The following is an 18,003-nucleotide window of genomic DNA, read 5'->3' on the forward strand; positions in this document are numbered from 1 at the left end:
AAATAGATGGGGAATAAAATGGAAACAGTGGCAGATTTCATTTCCTTGGGCTCCAAAATCACTGTGGATAGTGACTGCAGCCATGAAATTAAAAGACACTTGCTCCTTGGAAGAAAAGCTGTAACAAACCTAGATAGCATATTAAAAAGCAGAGATATCACTTTGCCAATAAAAGTCTATATAGTCAAAGCTGTGGCTTTTCCAGTAGTCAGGTACGATGTGAGAGGTGGACCATGAAGAAGGCTGAGCACCGAAGAATTGATGCTTTTGAATTGTGGTGCTGGAGAAGACTCTTGAGAGTCCCTTGGACAGCAAGATCAAACCAGCCAATCCTAAAGGAAATCAGTCCTGAATATTCATTGTAAGGACTAATGCTGAAGCTGAAGCTCCAATACTTTGGCCACCTGAGGCGAAGAGCTGACTCTTGGAAAAGATCCTGATGATGGAAAAGATCAAGGGCATGAGAAGAAGGGGGCCAAAAGAGGATGAGATGGTTGGATGGCATCATTGACTCAATGGACAAGAGTTTGAGCAAACTGCGCGTGACAGAAGGACAGGGAAGTCTGGCATACTGCAATTTATGAGGTTGCAAAGAGTCGGACATGACTTAGCATCTGAACATTTGATATCATGACATAACATACCAAGTTTTAAAAATTAACTCCATAATCAGCATGCTAATTTAGTGCTATTCAACAAGAAATTCTAGTCTCAAGAAAATTTCTTGGGAGATAAATATCCATGTGATAATCAAAGGCTTGCTGGATGACTCGGCAGTTAGAATACAGGGAGGCAGATCAGCTTAATGGACAGGGTCATTTGACTTTATTTTCCATTAGCTAATCAGCATAAAATTCAAATTGAAGCTCCTTAGTGATCCCTAGAATACAGGTATCCTGTTCCATTAATTCAAAAGGGATCCACACCCTACAGACACCAGTTAAGAAATACTTGATGATAAGAGGTTGCTCCACCCCTAGGGCAGGGCTCTTTTACCTCCAGTAGAACTGAGGTCAAACGGGACCAAGTCTTTCCTCAAAAGCATGGCTATGGATTTGCTCCAGAGCCTAAATACAGAATCAACTGAGAATCCAAAGTTTTATTTTTATAAAACAGGGAAAAAACTGTTGAGTAGCAGCAGCCATCAAGCAATATCATCTGTAAAGAGAAGGAAACCAGAAAGCTGTTCTGAGCTGGAGAGAAAATTTCTCTGAGTCTGATTAATACAAGGATAAAATCAGGAAGGGAGACAAAGCTGGTGGGGGGATGCAGGGGAAAGACAGCAAGATTCACTTGTTCACCCATTCATTCATTTGCTCACTCATTGGTGATGGTTTAGTTACTAAGTAGTGTCTGACTGTTGTGACCCTATGGACTGTAGCCCGCTAGGCTCTTCTCTCCATGGGATTTCCCAGGCAAGAGTACTGGAGTGGGTTACCATTTCCTTCTCCAGGGGATCTTCCCAACCCAGGGATCAGACCTGGATCTCCTGCATTGCAGATGGATTCTTTACCAACTGAGTCACCATCAAACACAAAGTGTGTGTTTTCTATAGAGGGGGGATTCTCCTAGGCACTGGGGTTTCAAATCAGACATGAACAACTCCAAGTAATTGGAAGAGAATGAGAATAATGTACGAAGTTAAGATCTGAGTCACACAAAAAATGGGCTTGGGAACATAGGCTGGGTTAAAATCATGGAGAAATTCGACTCAGACTGGAATACAAGGGTCTAGTCTTGATTCTGTAGGTAACGGCAGAGGAGGGGTATAAAAATTTAAATAAGAGGATAACATACATGGAGCAAGGAATTATTTGGAAAAGAAAACAAGAGCTTTGGTGTGAACTTGAGGCTATTGTTTCAGTTAAAGATATTTATAGCTAGAATTAGAATTGGGGGATGAAATTATTAATGGAGAAAGGTAGAATGGAAAAAAGATAGAGCCTTGGAAAACACATGTGAGAACAACTGGAGATAAAGAAGCCAGAGGAAAACCTGGGGAGGAATCAGGGATCAAAGCCAAAAGAAGAGGAAGTTTCCAGGGTATAGAAGCTGATCAGTTAATGCACTTTGGTGTAAGCAAGGGGTACTAGGATTGAGAAACGGGAATTTAAACTAGGTGCAAGAAGATCCTTGGTAACTTTCAAGACCATAAATGAGGGAATGAGTGGAAAATGAGACTTGGAAGCAGTGAATACATCTAATTCTTTTAAGAGTTAGATTATGAATAAAAGAGAATAGTCTGAGAGAACAGACATATTCATTAGAAATGTTTTGGTTGCAAATGACAGAAAAAGCAACCCAAAGTTTATATAACTGAAGAATTTATGGGGGTAGTTCAGGCTTCAGACATACATAGATTCAGGGTTCCATCAATGCCATGGGCACTCCTTGGGCTGATTCTGCATTCCTCTGTATGGTAGCTTCATTTTTAGGTTCCCTGTGGTGGCAACCCAGCTATAGGAGCTTTAGCACTATATCTTTCCAAGTTCAAATTCAGTGCAATCAAAATAAGAGACTTTTACCGAGTTGCTTAAGCAAAATCCTGGAATTAGCTCTGGTTGGGTTTGGATTGGCTTGACTGGAGTGAAGGGCCCATTCCTGATGGTGATGGAGTTCACTGACTGGTCTACACCTAGAGATGGACCCCTAAGGAAGTACATGGACTAAGGACTAGAAAGGGCTTGGTTTCCTGGAGGAAAATCAGAGAACTGCTAACAGGGAATGGAGAATGGTAGCTGGGTAGCAAACAACAGAGTCCAATGACCAGGTTTGAAACAGGATAACTAATGGATAAAGGCAGGGCACAGATGGGAGGGATGTGGTCAAGAGACAGATGGAACTGACTTCAAAGGAGGAAACATCTTCATTTCTGAGATGGAAGAGAAGAGAAGATAATAAAAGATGACACACAAACAATTTGATAATGTAGGTAAGCGGAGTTGAGAAGGCATGTGTTGAACTGTTTCAATTTTAAAGTAAAAACTCAAGAGAGGAAACAGGTAGTGTTATCTTTTGGGGGAAGAATTATTTAAATCTATTGCCTCAATTATGTTACAGCAAGCACATATGGACAAGCAGAAATTGAAAATAAAATTCTACAGCTAGCATATCAAATGATCTCATTCTTTATACTGTAGACATAATTTTTAAAAAAGTAAAGTATGAAATTTTTTACTTTATATGTATTCCTTATAACTCTTTTTATTTTATTGAATCTTTTTAACGCATTTAAAAAATTCTAAAACATTTTTATAATTTTGAAAGGTTGCTTTCCATTTATAGTTATTATAAAATATTGGCCATATTCCCCATGTTGTACAATACATCCTTGAGCCTGTCACACCCAACAGTTTGTGCCTCCCACTCCTCTGCCCCTATATTGCACTCCTACCCGTAACCACTAATTTGTTTTCTCTATCTGGGAGTCTGCTTCTTTTCTATTCACAACTCTTTTTAGTTGTATACTCTTTCATAGACTAGATGGGCTTCCCAGGTAGTCCTAGTGGTGAAGAACCCGCTTACCAATGCAGGAGACGTTAGATGTGCGTGTTTGATCCCTGGGTCAGGAAGATCCCCTGGAGAAGGGCACGGCAACCCACTCCAGTTTTTTGCCTGGAGAATCCCATGGACGGAGGAGCCTGGCAGACTACACTCCACAGGGCCGCAAAGAATCAGACATGACTGAAGCAACTCAGCACACACATAGACAAGACGTATCATAAATCACTTAGCCACTTGACTAAAAAAAGTCATTTACATTGCTTCCATATTTTGTTAGAAATAATGCTACAATTACCATGCACTTAGATTTTATTTTTCCATGAGGTATTTTCATCGGCAAAAGTTCCCCCAAATTGGATGGTGTATGAAAGGGAATGAACAGTTTATTCCTCTTAAGTATGTTGCAAAATCACCTTTCATAAGGTACACACAGGTGTCCGTGCTCCCAGTCATATACAGTATTACTAGTTTCATAACACAAAGTATTTGAGACACATCATTCCATTAATATCTTCAAGATAACAACTAACATAACATATCCGTGGGTCAGGAAGGGTCTAAAAAGTTTAGTTGTGTTAATTCACTTCATTTTCAAAACAATCCTGTAAGGGAAGGGGAAACTTGCTATGATTCATGTTTTTACAGATAGAGAAACTAAGATTCCAAGAGCTTAGTAAGTAAACTGCTAGGAAATGGAAGAACTGGTTTTTGAACCACAGAAATCTGAATCCAGACCCTGCCTGGTCAACCAGTAGGCTATATTACCTTGTGATTGCTTTTGATTGACATTCACTCAAGTGTTGTTAAAAATGTGTATATATTTGTGCTAGAATTTCACCATGTCTTTTGTTGTAAGGTTATTTTTTAATGGTCATGCCCCCAGAGAGAGGTAAGAGTGGGGTATTTCGTATAGATTTGGACACTTCAAATGGTCTGAATGGGAGATTTCTCACAGTTCATCCCCCCTTTTTTTTAACTCCTTGCCAATATGTAAGTGCAAAGAAACTAAGAATTGCATTGCTATAAAAATAAGTACAGTTGTTTCATCCATCGAGGATACCTCAGGCCTTTTTTAGACTCTGATGGCTTTATGATCTATTTCAACCTGCCAGCTACAATAGAAACATACCTTCTTGGTTTGCTTGAACAACTGAAATGTGGGTACTGCTTTGATGTGGTAAGTTTGGGCCAACTCCTAGAAAAGAAAAGAAATGGAATGAAGTCATCATTTTCATATCCTCTTTTTGGACCAAGAATGGTACTTGGTGACATCTCAGGAGGCATGTCTGAGAGTCCGGGGATTGCTGATACTTTACACATTCTCTTGCCAAGAACTTTCCTAACATATCCTCAAAGCCTCCAGGAATCTTAAAACATAAAGTGACTGTTTCCAGCATTCCTGAGCTTTCTCACTGATGGGCTCTAGGAGCCAAAGCAGAAGGACTGAGGAACGAAATGAGCTCTATTTAAAAGAGCTTGTGAAAGACTGCAGAAGGCCCCAGCAGAGCCCAATATGGAAAGAGTATATTGCAAAGAAGTAAGAATGAGTAAAGGTCTCTTTACAACTCACACTTAGACATGGAGTGGTATATCATGCATTTTAAGGCTTATGTGTTTCTTTCTTATATGCCTTACACCTTTTCACTGCCCATTTCTGTAAAAGATTTTGTAGCCATGAGATAAGAAAATATATCAGAATCCCAACTGTTCTAATCCATTACAATCTGATTTCAAGTATCACTTTTTTGTTTATCTTGTTTAAGAGTCAAGCAAAAGTTAGCCACCCACAGTTCAGTTCAGCCGCTCAGTTGCCCTTTGTGACCCCACGGACTGCAGCACACCAGGCCTCCCTGTCCACTGTCAACTCCCGGAGTTTATTCAAACTCATGTCCATTGAGTTGGTGATGCCATCCAACCATCGCATCCTCTGTCATCCCCTTCTCCTCCTGCCTTCAATCTTTCCCAGCATCAGGGTCTTTTCAAATGAGTCAGTTCTTCACATCGGGTAGCCAAAGTATTGGAGTTTCAGCTTCAGCATCAGTCCTTCCAATGAATATTCAGGACTGATCTCCTTTAGGATGGACTGGTTGGATCTCCTTGCAGTCCAAGGGACTCTCAAGAGTCTTCTCCAACACCACAGTTCAAAAGCATCAATTCTCACATCTATACATGACTACCGGAAAAACCATAGCCTTGAGTAGATGGACCTTTGTTAGCAAAGTAACATCTCTGCTTTTTAATATGCTGTCTAGGTTGGTCACAACTTTTCTTCCAAGGAACAAGCGTCTTTTAATTTCATGGCTGCCCACAGGATCAAAACAAATCTTTCCCCTACTGCCCACCCCTACTCCCAACACACACTAAATTATAATTTTCATGACCACAGTAATGACAACAATGAATACATTATTAGAAAAGAAAACTGCATTTTGTCTCACCTTGAGAAACAAAGAGCTACAAAAATCAAAAAGTGAACAGGAACTAATGCTGCTGAGGATATGGAGAAATAAGAAACCTCTTACATTGCTGGTGGGAATGTAAAGTCGTACAGTACTTTGTATGATAATTTATAAATTCCTCAATAAGTTAAATATAGAGTTATCATATGACCCAATAATCCCACTCCTAGATAAATAGCCAAGAGAAATGAAAATATATGCTTAAATGTTTATGCCAGTATTAGTCATAATACCCAAAAGTTGCAAACAAACCAAATGTCCATAAAAGAATGAATGGATAAAAAAGAGGTAGTAAATTATTCAGCAATAAAAGGGAATGGAAGACTGATACATGCTACATCATGGATGAATCTTACAAACTTATGTTAAGTGAGAGAAGCCAGTCACAAAAGACCACATTTTCTATAATTCCATTTATAAGAAATGGCCAGAATAAGCAAGTCTACAGACAAGGGAGACTAGCAGTTACCTAGGGTTGAGGTGGTGGATACAGGGAACTAGGGGGGATGACTACTAACGAGGGCATATTTCTTTTTGGAGTTGTAAATACCTTCTAAAATTGATTGTACTGATAGCTGCACAAGTCTTTGAATATCTGACAGATAATAATCCTAGCTGTTTATTCTGAATGCACGGCACACGATTCAGCGTAAAGGACAATTAAACACTGTCACACTTTGAGGGAAATAGAAAAATGGAACTTTTATTACATTCTGGGTATAATGCCATAATGTTTTTTCATATTCTGTTAAATATTATTACTTTGTTTTACATATAGAGAAACTGACATTTATAGAGGTTAACAGATAAGTGGTCACAAAACTGTTAAAGGGCAGAAGGGGTAAATAATAGATTGTTTAATTATAAAGCTTAAATTCAATCCAATGTATGCACAGGCCACTTACTACTGCTATTTTTCTTCATTTTAAAATAACAAATACTAGGAAGAATAAGTTTTTAGACACATTGTATGTATTAATAAGCACATGTTGATTGAAAACATGAGGCTGATTATTTGGCGGTGGGGGTGGGGCTGGGATGAGGAAGAAAGACTCTAGAGAAAAAAGGGAAAGGTTTCCTGGAATTCCCTGTGATGCTTAAAAAAGTCCACACACACACACACAAACAGAACTCCACAAAAAGCATAAGCTATAGAAAGGGGAAAGCAAGGTACGTAAAAATGTCTGTAACGCACAGAATTGGATTTTAGAAATTTATTAATAATCTATTACAGGGGTGAAATTAAAAGATGCTTCGTCCTTGGAATGAAAGCTATGACAAACCTAGACAGCATATTAAAAAGAGAAGCATCACTTTACTGACAAAGGCCTGGGCCTCCCGGGTAGCTCAGCTTGTAAGGAATCCTCCTGCAATGCAGGAGACCCTGGTTCGATTCCTGGGTCAGGAACTTTCCCCTAGAGAACTGATAGGCTACCCACTCCAGTATTCTTGGGCTTCCCTGGTGGATCAGATGGTAGAGAATCTGCCTGTAGTGTGGGAGATGTGGGTTCAATCCCTGGCTTGGAAAGATTGCCTGGAGGAGGGCATGGCAACGCACTCCAGCATTCTTGCCTAGAGAATCTCTATGGACAGAGGAGCCTAGTAGGCTACAGTCTGTGGAGCCGCAAAGAGTCAGACATGACTGAGCAACTAGCCACACATGGTTATTCCAATCGTCATATACAGATGTGAGAGCTGGACCATAAAGAAGGCTGAACACTGAAGAACGGACACTTTCAAACTGTGGTGCTGGAGAAGACTCTTGAGAGTCTCTTGCATAGCAGGGAGATCAAACTAGTCAATCCTAAAAGAAGTCAACCCTTTTAGTATTCATCGGAAAGGCTGATGCTGAAGCTTGAATACTTTGGCCACCTAATGCAAAGAGCGGATTCAGTGGAAAATACCCTGATGCTCAGAAAGATTGAAGGCAAAAGGAGAAGAGGGCAGCAGAGCATGAGATGGTTAGATAGCATCACCAACTCAATGGACATGAATTTGAGCAAACTCCAGGAGATAGTGAAGGATAGAGGAGCCTGGTGTGCTGCAGTCCATGGGGTCACAAAGAGTCAGACACAGCTTAGCAACTGAAGAACAACAACAGGGGTGAAAATCATTTTTCACTTTGAGCCCAACTCTAACCAACTGGTATTGTCTGTCTAGAGCAATTCTGTTGGGTAGGACTGTGGGGCAGAGTCAAGAGAAATTGATGAAAAACACTGGACTGATCAGTGAATTCTACCATAGTGTGCGAGAAGGGCACACAGCAGGAGAGCCACATATTTATTGTCTTTTAAAGAATACAAAACATACAAGAACCTTATGAAGGCATTTACTGCTTCATTACACTTTAAACTGCTTGTATAATCACTGAGACAGCATTTCAACATCACACTGGATTTTACGAATCTACAAGGAGGGATTTAAGATTCTTACCCGAGCATTGTCCACATCCACATTAGCAAACATGACGCTTCGGTATTGCACAGACATTGCCTTCAAAAGAATAAAAATTTCCCATTAGCTTAATGTTAAGATTAAATCACACACTAGCAGTGTCTTTTAGCAAGAGCAAGAACCAAATAAAAGAGCTGAGAAAAGAGAGCTAAGCATCATCCTGGCACTACTGCCTAGAATCTTAAGGACAGAAGTCAAGGGCTGGGTGTTGCCAAAGTCAAGCAAAGATCAATGGCAGAACCAGAGTCTAAAGTCTGTGTTATGTATCAAAACTAGATTTCCCAGAATACTCTGCCAGTTGTCTTCCTGTTAGGTTCTGCCAATGGGAAGCATTTGCAGGAAAATGGAAAATGGGAATAGGGAAAAACAACTCTTCTCTGCTTCTGTTCCAGACGTTCTGGAAGCATCTTTGACAGTGGTGGAGATAATGGTGGTGGTATAATGGGCGTACGGTAACGGATGCAGAAGCAGCCTGTAAATGTCAGCTCCTGGGATATTCTTTTTTTCCAGACAGCTGTGCTTATTCTGTAAAGGTACTTAATGGGATATTGATTTGTTTGCATTACATCCTATCTCAAGCATTCCCATCGAGCTGTTTCAAATGAAACCTCTCTTCCACGGTGGTGTGAGGTCTCCGGAGCATGACCAAGTGGAGGTAACAGCAGACAGAGCTGTCACTGGGGGCTGCACCCACGGACAGGAAGGAAGCAGCATGACATGAACTGATTAGGTGGACGGTAGGTGCAGAGCTCTGTTGAAGGGATTCTCTCCAGTTGTATGTCCATAGAATGTGCCCTAAGTGGGAGTTCTTTCTTCAGTGGTTCATCAAGATGGGGAAATTAGGGGGAAATTCTTGGATGATAAACATGAAGGCCTTTGGTATTTTAGAGTACTTTTCAGATTAAAAAATAGACGCTGATTTTGATTGGCAGCATCTCCATGCCTGGCAGGAAGATGGTGATGCCCAGGAACTCTGGGGAAACTGACTTGTGCTTTTCAAGTTTAAGATATGTGGATGTTCCCTGGTAGCAGTCAGGTAGGGAAATGGATTGGACAGATATGGACATCTGATTCCAGAGTCAGGTTCTATTGATGAAGTTTTCAGAGTTTCCCAAGTCTGACAGGAAATGGATAGGGTTGTCATTTTTGTACTGAGTAGTAGCCAGAAGACCTGGTACAGATGTGGGTTTCTTGCTAGACTGACTGGTGTCCCTTATGAACACTTCCTTCCCTCTCTATGCCATACCATCCACAACAGACCATCCTCTGTCCTCAACAAAAACTCCTCCTTCTGCTCTATTCTTCCTCCCATACAATCTGTTACCATCTAGTCACCTATTCTGTTGATCTTCACTCTAAACTGTCTCCTGAATTTGATCTTTCCTTTTTCTCCCCAAACCACCACCCTAGTTCTGATAAATCCATCACTGACATTGTTGTTAAACTTGGGTTACCTGCCTCAGCCTTTCTAGCCCATTCTTACACAAACTGCCAAAAGTATTTCCCCCAAATTCACAGCTGATCATTGCAAAACCCTTAACATTCTTTATGACTCTGCTGCTGCTGCTAAATCGCTTCAGTGGTGTCCGACTCTGTGCGACCCCATAGACGACAGCCCACCAGGCTCTGCCGTCCCTGAGATTCTCCAGGCGAGAATACTGGAGTGGGTTGCCATTTCCTTCTCCAATGCATGAAAGTGGAAAGTGAAAGTGCAGTCGCTCAGTCGTGTCTGACTCTTTGCGACCCCATGTGCTGCAGCCCGCCAGGCTCCTCCGTCCGTGGGATTTGCCAGGCGAGAGTACTGGAGTGGTGCGCCATTGGCTTCTTCGTTATGACTCTACAGCAGCTCATTAAGCTATAACACAAGGGTCTTTCCCCTCTGGGCTCAGCTTTCTTTCAAGGCTCATGGGTTGCCACTTCCACTGTATAAACTGAAAACGAGCCTCACAGAGTACATGCCTTCTCATGATCAAACCATACAATTTCTCAACAAATTTATAATCTCCCTTTTCTCAAAAATGCTCTGTTTGGGGATCTATGCCTGGTGATTCTCTTAGCCCAGAGTCAGCAATCTTTACCCTATACACCAAATCCAGGACTCCATATGGTCTCATGAACAAAATTTTAGTGGAACACGTTTGCCCATTCATTTGCATATTGCCATTGCCTGCTTTTGTGCTACAACACCAAAGCTGAGTATATATACTATAGACCATACAGCCCATAAACCTGAAAATATTGACTGTCTTTAACCTCTACAGACAAGGTTGCTGGCCCTTGCTTTCAGTCCTCAAGGCCCAGATCAAATGGGACCATGGAATTCACTTAAGACTTAAAAGCTTTAAATCACTTCTTAAAAACCACTTTCAGTTATGATTTACTTTTTCTTATTACCAGACATCCTTTAGTAGAGACTGTGGGTGGTCAACTTTCAGTTTTTGTGTATTTGAAAATATCTTGGATTCTTCCCCACCTAGAGTAACGGTGTTGTCAGCTCACTTCCATTCCACCTTCCTGCAGAGCCTGGAAAAGGGAAAAGGGAAAGATTCCTCGGATTCCCTTGCAGCTAGAGTTCTGGATGCAAACTGGTTTCACCAATGAGACGCATGCAGGTAAGACTGGGAAGGCAGAAGTGAGACGGAGCTACTTTCTTTTTGTCTTTGGATGTTCCTGCTGGAGAGCAAGATCATGCTACCTCCATGCTGCTGGATCTAAAGGATCCAGTGCCCCAGCACCAGCTTCCAGATTCTGGTTCTGACTCCCCAAATGCTATTGTTGTTGTTTTCTCCCAGTGGTGGCCTCTCATCTCCTCTCATATCTCATTATGGCAAAGTTAGGATCCCCTCAAATGGGTCTGTGGTGCTCTTGAGTCATTCTTGGGGTTCCAGTCTGGAGCCCATTCATCCAGCCTTATAATGATTTTATGAGCATTTAATTCCTTGTATTAAAGTTTTTTTCTATCTAATTTGGTTCCTGTTTCCAGTTTTTGAGCTCTGACTGATACAGTACCCTAGAGTAATAAAAGCCTTTTCTCCAAATCCATTAGGTACTGTGGGTTTTAAAAAAATGACACAGAATACATAAATACATTCTCTTGTAAAAATTCAAACATCACAAGAAAAATAAAGCAAAATATGAAATTTCCCTATTCTCAACCCTACTCCAATTTTCACTCCCTTTCACAGAAAAAAAACCATTTGCTATGCATCTTCTGCTCCTCTTTGTCTACATACATACTGATATATACACACACAGATACAGTCTGCATGCTTAGTCGCTCATTCGTGACCCCATGGACTGTAGCCCTCCAGGCTCCTCTGTCCATGGGATTCTCCACGCAAGAATACTGGAGTGGTTTGCTGTGCTCTTCTCCAGGGGATCTTCCCAACCTAGGGATTGAACCCAGGTCTTCCATATTGCAGGCAAATTCTTTACTGTCTGAGCGACCAGGGAGCCCTGGTGTGTATATATATATATATGGATATTTATCTCTGCTTTACATAAATGGTACTATATCCATAAATTTTCCTATATTGTTCTCTTTTTACTTAATTCTATGTTGTCTTGGAGAGAATTTCATCATTATGTATGGGTCTACTTGACTCTTTTTATCATCTGAATAGTATTTCAGAGTGTGGATACACCCAAATTAAAAAAAAAAAAAACTAAACTAAACTGTGTGTACATTAGTCTGGATTCCAACAGAAAACAGCACATTCAAGTTAGGATAATTTAGGGAAGTTTATCACCAAAGGGCTAACTATAAATAACTGTAAAGTTAAGGATGGGTGTGGAGGAGCTCTGAGAGCCTGGACACAACCCCAGCCATTCTCAGGGCCTAAAGGTATGAAGGGAAGAAGGGGTTACTAAGCCTGAGCCTAAAATGCCTGTTGGGAAATAAAATCTGATCAGCTTTGACTTTGTGGCAGGTAAGGATATTTATACTCCTAAAGCTAAACATTGGAGACCCTTAAGTTTTAAGTGTCTGAATAGAGAGGCCTGCCAGATATTAAAATATGTGCTGTAGATATTCCAATAATTTTAGGCACAAAATAGACGTTGATATGTGAACTGTGAACTTCCAGATGTTCAAGATGGATTTAGAAAAGGCAGAGGAACCAGAGATCAAACTGCCAACATCTGCTGGATCATGGAAAAAGCAAGAGAGTTCCAGCAAAACATCTATTTCTGTTTTATTGACTATGCCAAAGCCTTTGACTGTGTGGATCACAATAAACTGTGGACAATTCTGAAAGAGATGGGAATACCAGACCACCTGACCTGCCTGCTGAGAAACCTGTACGCAGGTCAAGAAGCAACAGTTAGAACTGGACACGGAACAACAGACTGGTTCCAAATTGGGAAAGGAGTACATCAAGCCTGTACATTGTCACTCTGCTTATTTAACTTATATATATCATGTGAAATACTGGGCTGGATGAAGCACAAGCTGGAATCAAGATTGCCCAGAGAAGTATCAATAACCTCAGATATACAGATGATACCACCCTTATGGCAGAAAGCGAAGAACTAAAGAGCCAGAAAGAGGAGAGTGAAAAAGTTGGCTTAAAACTCAACATTCAGAAAACTAAGATCATGGCAGTTGGTCCCATCACTTCATGGCAAACAGAAGGGGAAACAATGGAAACAGTGGCTGACTTTATTTTCTTGGGCTCCAAAATCACTGCAGATGGTGACTGCAGCCATGAAATTAAAAGACACTTGTTACCTGGAAAAAAAGCTATGACCAACCTAGACAGCATAGTAAAAAGCAGAGACATTACTTTGTCAACAAAGGTCCATCTAGTCAAGGCTATGGTTTTTCCAGTAGTCATGTATGGATGTGAGAGTTGGAGTATAAAGAAAGCTGAGCGCCAAAGAACTGATTCAGCTTTTTTTTTTTTTTCATTAATTAATTTTGGCTGCTCTGGGTCTTTGTTGCTACGTGCAGGCTTTTGAACTGTGGTGTTGGAGAAGACTCTTGAGAGTCCCTTGGATTGCAAGAAGATCTAACCAGCCAATCCTAAAGGAAATCAATTCTGAATATTCATTGGAAGGACTGATGTTGAAGCTGAAACTCCAATACTTCAGCCACCTGATGTGAAGAACTGATTCACTGGAAAAGACCCTGATGCTGGAAAGATTGAAGGTGGAGGGAGAAGGGGATGACGGAGGATGAGGTGGTAGGATGGCATCACTGACTCAATGGACATGAGTTTGAGTAAGCTCCAGGATTTGGTGATGGACAGGGAAACCTGGCGTGCTGCAGTCCATGGGGTCACAAAGAGTTGGACATGACTGAACTGAACTGATGTCATGTAGCGAATTTCGTTATCTGAATATGTTTCTTTTAAATATCAAAGTTTATGACTGGTTAGAATGAATTCAAGTAGATTTAAGAGTTTAAGTCAAAAAATTGAAATGTTAGAAACCCTGCTGAAAAATAATATATTTTCGGTTGTGTAGAGAAATCTGAACTTTATAACTGAAGTAGGAAATTGCACAAAATGGACCATAAATGTGAAACTTCTGTGCAGAAGGAGAAATGAAAAGAAAATGTCCTGAGTTTCTTTCTGCAGCATGTTGTACACTCCCCCCACCAAATGGTATAAACACTTAAATGGGGTAACAGAAAAATTAACTAGATGAAACACTGTATGGACATGGAAAGTATAATCTGGAGAGTTGATAAAAATATAAACCAATGTGTAGATGGAAAAAGACCTGAATATAAACATATGATTACAATTAAGTGGAATATTTTACAAAGAAATTTTATAAAGGAGCTCAGATATGAAAGGAATAAGTAAGACATAGGATTTCTTCTGATAATGGGGTTGAAAGATTGGGGGTAGTTTACTCTTTTTTATTATAGTTTAAAAAATACCATGTTCATCTGTAATCTATTCCAATATTTGGAAGTTCTGAACTCTAGAACTTTGGTAAAATGTCATTATTATGAATAATCCATTCCTTTATACAACTGTACTCTTTCGCACATTTTGATGATCCTTGTAGAATTATCCACAAATAAACAGTATTAATCTGGTGTGTGTACTAATGATCTAATTAGATCTCACTAAATTATCTTCAGGTTAAGCAGGACGCTTCCAAAAAAAACTATGATTCCATGCAGAAGATTTTAAGTGTAATCAGGTTCCATTTGTTTATTTTTGTTTTTATTTTCATTACTTTAGAAGATGGATCTAAAAAGACATTGTTGCAATTTATGTCAAAGAGTGTTCTGCCTATATTTTCCTTTATGGTATTTGGTTTTACATTTAGATCTTTAATCCATTTAGATTATTATTTTAATACCATTTTTATATGGTGCTAGTGAATGCTATAATTTCATTCTTTTACATCTAGCTGTCCAGTTTTCTGAGCACCACTTACTGAAGAGACTGTACAGTCTCTTCTCCATTTATAGTCTTGCCTCTTGATAAACTGATCTTCATAAATTGATCATAGGTATGTGGGTTTATTTTTGGCTTTCTATCCTGTCCCATTGATCTACATGTTTGCTTTTGTGCCAGTACCATGCTGTTTTGATTACTGTAGCTTTGTAGTATAGTCTGAAGTCAGGAAGCCTGATTCTTCCAACTCCAATTTTCTTTCTCAAGATTGCTATTTGCTTTGTTTCCATGCAAATTAAAAAAATTTTTTTCTAGCTCTGTGAAGAAAGCCATTGGCAATTTGATGAGGACTGCATTGAGTCTGTAGATTGCCTTGGGTAGTACAATTATTTAAAAACAAACTTATGCTTACTAACAAAGAAAGGAGGGGGAGGGATAAATTAGGAAGTTTGTGTTGGGATTATTTATTGGGATTAACACATACACACTGATATACATAAAACAAATAACCAACAAGGACCAGGGAACTATAGTCAATATTTTATAATAACTTATAAGAAAAAAGAATATGAAAAAAATATCTCTGTCTCTATACCCCTATCTATCCATCTAAGTGAATCACTGTGCCGTATGCTTGAAACTAACACAACACTGTAAATCAACTATCCATCAATAACATTTTAAAGATTAAAATAACAATAGTAATAAGGAAGTGGGCACTAAGTGGGGGAAAAACTATCACCCCATAATGGCTCGTAACTGCCAAACTTTTAAGATTTATTGGGAAAAGTATTCAAGGACTTTAAATTCCTTCTAAAAAACTGTGAAATAGACGCTGATGATACTTACATGAAAAACAGGATAAATCCTTTTGCAAGGCCCACACCATTTTGCTGAGAATTCAATTACCACGAGTTTGTTTCCAGCAGCTTTCAAAAATGCTTTTAATTCATCCTGAGACCAGAACATAAATGAGGAAATGTGTACAGTCACTGAATCTCATATAGTCAAGCAAGGCACAAAATGACAGCATAGTTATGGTGCCCACCCCATTGTTCTCCAGGGAACCCAATCTTTCCTAAATGTCCCTGAGGGCATATATATATTTATCTTCCTAAGTATACATGCTGCTGCTGCTGCTGCTAAGTCGCTTCAGTCGAGTCTGACTCTGTGCGAACCCATAGACGGCAGCCCACCAGGCTTCTCCGCCCCTGGGATTCTCCAGGCAAGAACACTGGAGTGGGTTGCCATTTCCTTCTCCAATGCATGAAAGTGAAAAATGAAAGTGAAGTCGCTCAGTTGTGTCCAACTCCAGTGACCCCATGGACTGCAGCCCACCAGGCTCCTCTGTTCATGGGATTTTCTAGCCAAAAGTACTGGAGTGGGGTGCCAAAAACTTTCAGTTCAGTTCAGTTCAGTCACTCAGTCGTGTCCAACTCTTCGCAACCCCACAAAAACTTTAGGATTCTATTTACCAGATGGATTGGTAATGATGGTTGATAATGGCTGGATACCTCTGGCAAGAGACTGAGACTGGTCAATGAGAGATGAGGGGCAGAGGGTGAGGATGAATGGGTGTTCAAGGTGGATATCTACATCTAATTTTTTAAAACAAGGACCTAAACATGCATTAACAGAGAAATCTAAACAGAAGCTAATTCAGCACCTTTAATCATTTTTTGTTTTTGTTTGTTTTTTTGGGGGGGGGAGGCTGATCATTATTAAAGCTATAGTTAAAACCATACATTTAAGGATAAGACATGCTTCTTGCTGAATGTCTTAAGTGAATTTTCTATCAGCTATCTGTATCATCTAAATAAAGTAAGACTTCCCTTTTGGGACCTCATGTCATGGTATCTATGCTTGATTGCTTTGTGAACAATGTCCTACAGTACTTATTTCATTCACGACTTTCCAACAAGTCCCCCACAGAGCCCAGTCCTGATTCACTTCTGTGCCTTCATGGCCCCTAAGTGGCACATGGTAAGTACTCAGGGAGCATTTAGTTGACTAAATGAATAATCTGCTAATACACAGTGTTCTGTTAAGGATTTATTTTTCCTTTTCTCACTGGAATTGCAATAATAGTACCTAATTTACTCTATGGCTGGTATTCTCTTCCTTAATCTTTACAACCACCCTATGCAGTATTATCATTATTATCCCCATTTCATAGATGAATAAAATAACATTTTTAAACTTTCTCAAGGTCAACCAGCTGGTGAGTGTCATAGTTGGGGTTACTAACCTTACTAGTTTGACTCCAAGGTCCATTTCCTTAACCACTATAGAAAATTGCCTCCTGAGTTCTTTATGGTAATGGAGCTTACTCTCTCTCTCTCTCTCTCTAGCCCAAATGCCATCATTCACTCATCCCTGGACCACTAATTAAGATGGAGGGGTGGGATCAGTAATTGAGTTAAGTCAATTGGGGCCTATCACTGGAAATAGGGATGGGATTTATTCCATACAGATGGAATACACTCTATAACAGGGGAGTCCTGACAATTACACCGTCATTTGACTTCCTTTCAGGAGGTGAAACTGATAACTCAAAGAAGACACATTCTTCCTTTAATAATATGCCTCCAAGAGAGGAGTGATTAACTTTTCAGAGAGCCACGCCACCTCCACTTCTCACTTGCTTCTGAAGTTGTAAGTTAGAGGTCATCTTCAGAAACCCCCAACTCTTCACTTCCCAGTAGTTATTAGGGTATAAACTGATCTAGTTGGTCCCACGAACTTGACTTGGCTAAGTTCTCTGTAGGTAATACTCCATGGTACAGAGTGATCCCACATGTACCAGTTAAGGCCTACTCTGTGCCGGGTACTGGACACACTGCTAGGATGCAGCATGGACAAAAAGACAAAACGTTCCACCCCCTCCCTTCATGAAGTCTGCATTTAGGGGAAAGTCAACAGTAACCATCTCTGGGGTCGCAAAGAGTCAGACACGATGGAAGCGACTTAGCAGTAGCAGCAGCAGCAACGGTGAGATAAGTGAAATATATAGTAAATTAGTGATCACTGCTAATAAAGAAAAAAAGTGAAAGCAGCTTAGTCGTGTCCAACTTTTTGCAACATCATGGACTATACAGTCCATGGAATTCCCCAGGCCAGAATACTGGAGTGGGTAGCCGTTCCCTTCTCCAGGGGATCTTTTCCAACCCAGGGATCAAACCCAGGTCTCCCAGATTGCAAGCGGATTCTTTACCAGCTGAGTTACCAGA

At 40.2% G+C, this 18,003-nt stretch overlaps 1 protein-coding gene and 1 long non-coding RNA gene across 2 annotated transcripts in view; one reads left to right on the plus strand and one right to left on the minus strand.

The window, feature by feature from the left end:
• LOC147367786 (thioredoxin domain-containing protein 8-like) overlaps positions 1-17,444 on the minus strand; it is a 30,787-nt gene extending 13,343 nt beyond the window's left edge. The window contains exons 1-4 of the mRNA XM_086414131.1: positions 17,415-17,444; positions 15,623-15,727; positions 8,397-8,456; positions 4,634-4,699 (exon numbers count right to left, since the gene is read on the minus strand). Of these exons, the coding sequence (XP_086270257.1) occupies positions 4,634-4,699; positions 8,397-8,456; positions 15,623-15,727; positions 17,415-17,444 (261 nt within the window). The remainder of the gene's footprint in view (positions 1-4,633; positions 4,700-8,396; positions 8,457-15,622; positions 15,728-17,414) is intronic.
• LOC147367787 (uncharacterized) lies at positions 10,901-14,466 on the plus strand. Its single transcript, XR_015132115.1, has 2 exons — positions 10,901-11,029; positions 12,503-14,466. It is a non-coding gene; the product is annotated as an uncharacterized LOC147367787 (long non-coding RNA).
• Positions 17,445-18,003: the final 559 nt, after the last annotated feature.

Source organism: Bos grunniens, chromosome 8, assembly GCF_055505025.1.
Source record: "Bos grunniens cultivar Pamir isolate PY7600 chromosome 8, Bosgru_T2T1.0, whole genome shotgun sequence".
Classification (NCBI taxonomy): domain Eukaryota; kingdom Metazoa; phylum Chordata; class Mammalia; order Artiodactyla; family Bovidae; genus Bos; species Bos grunniens.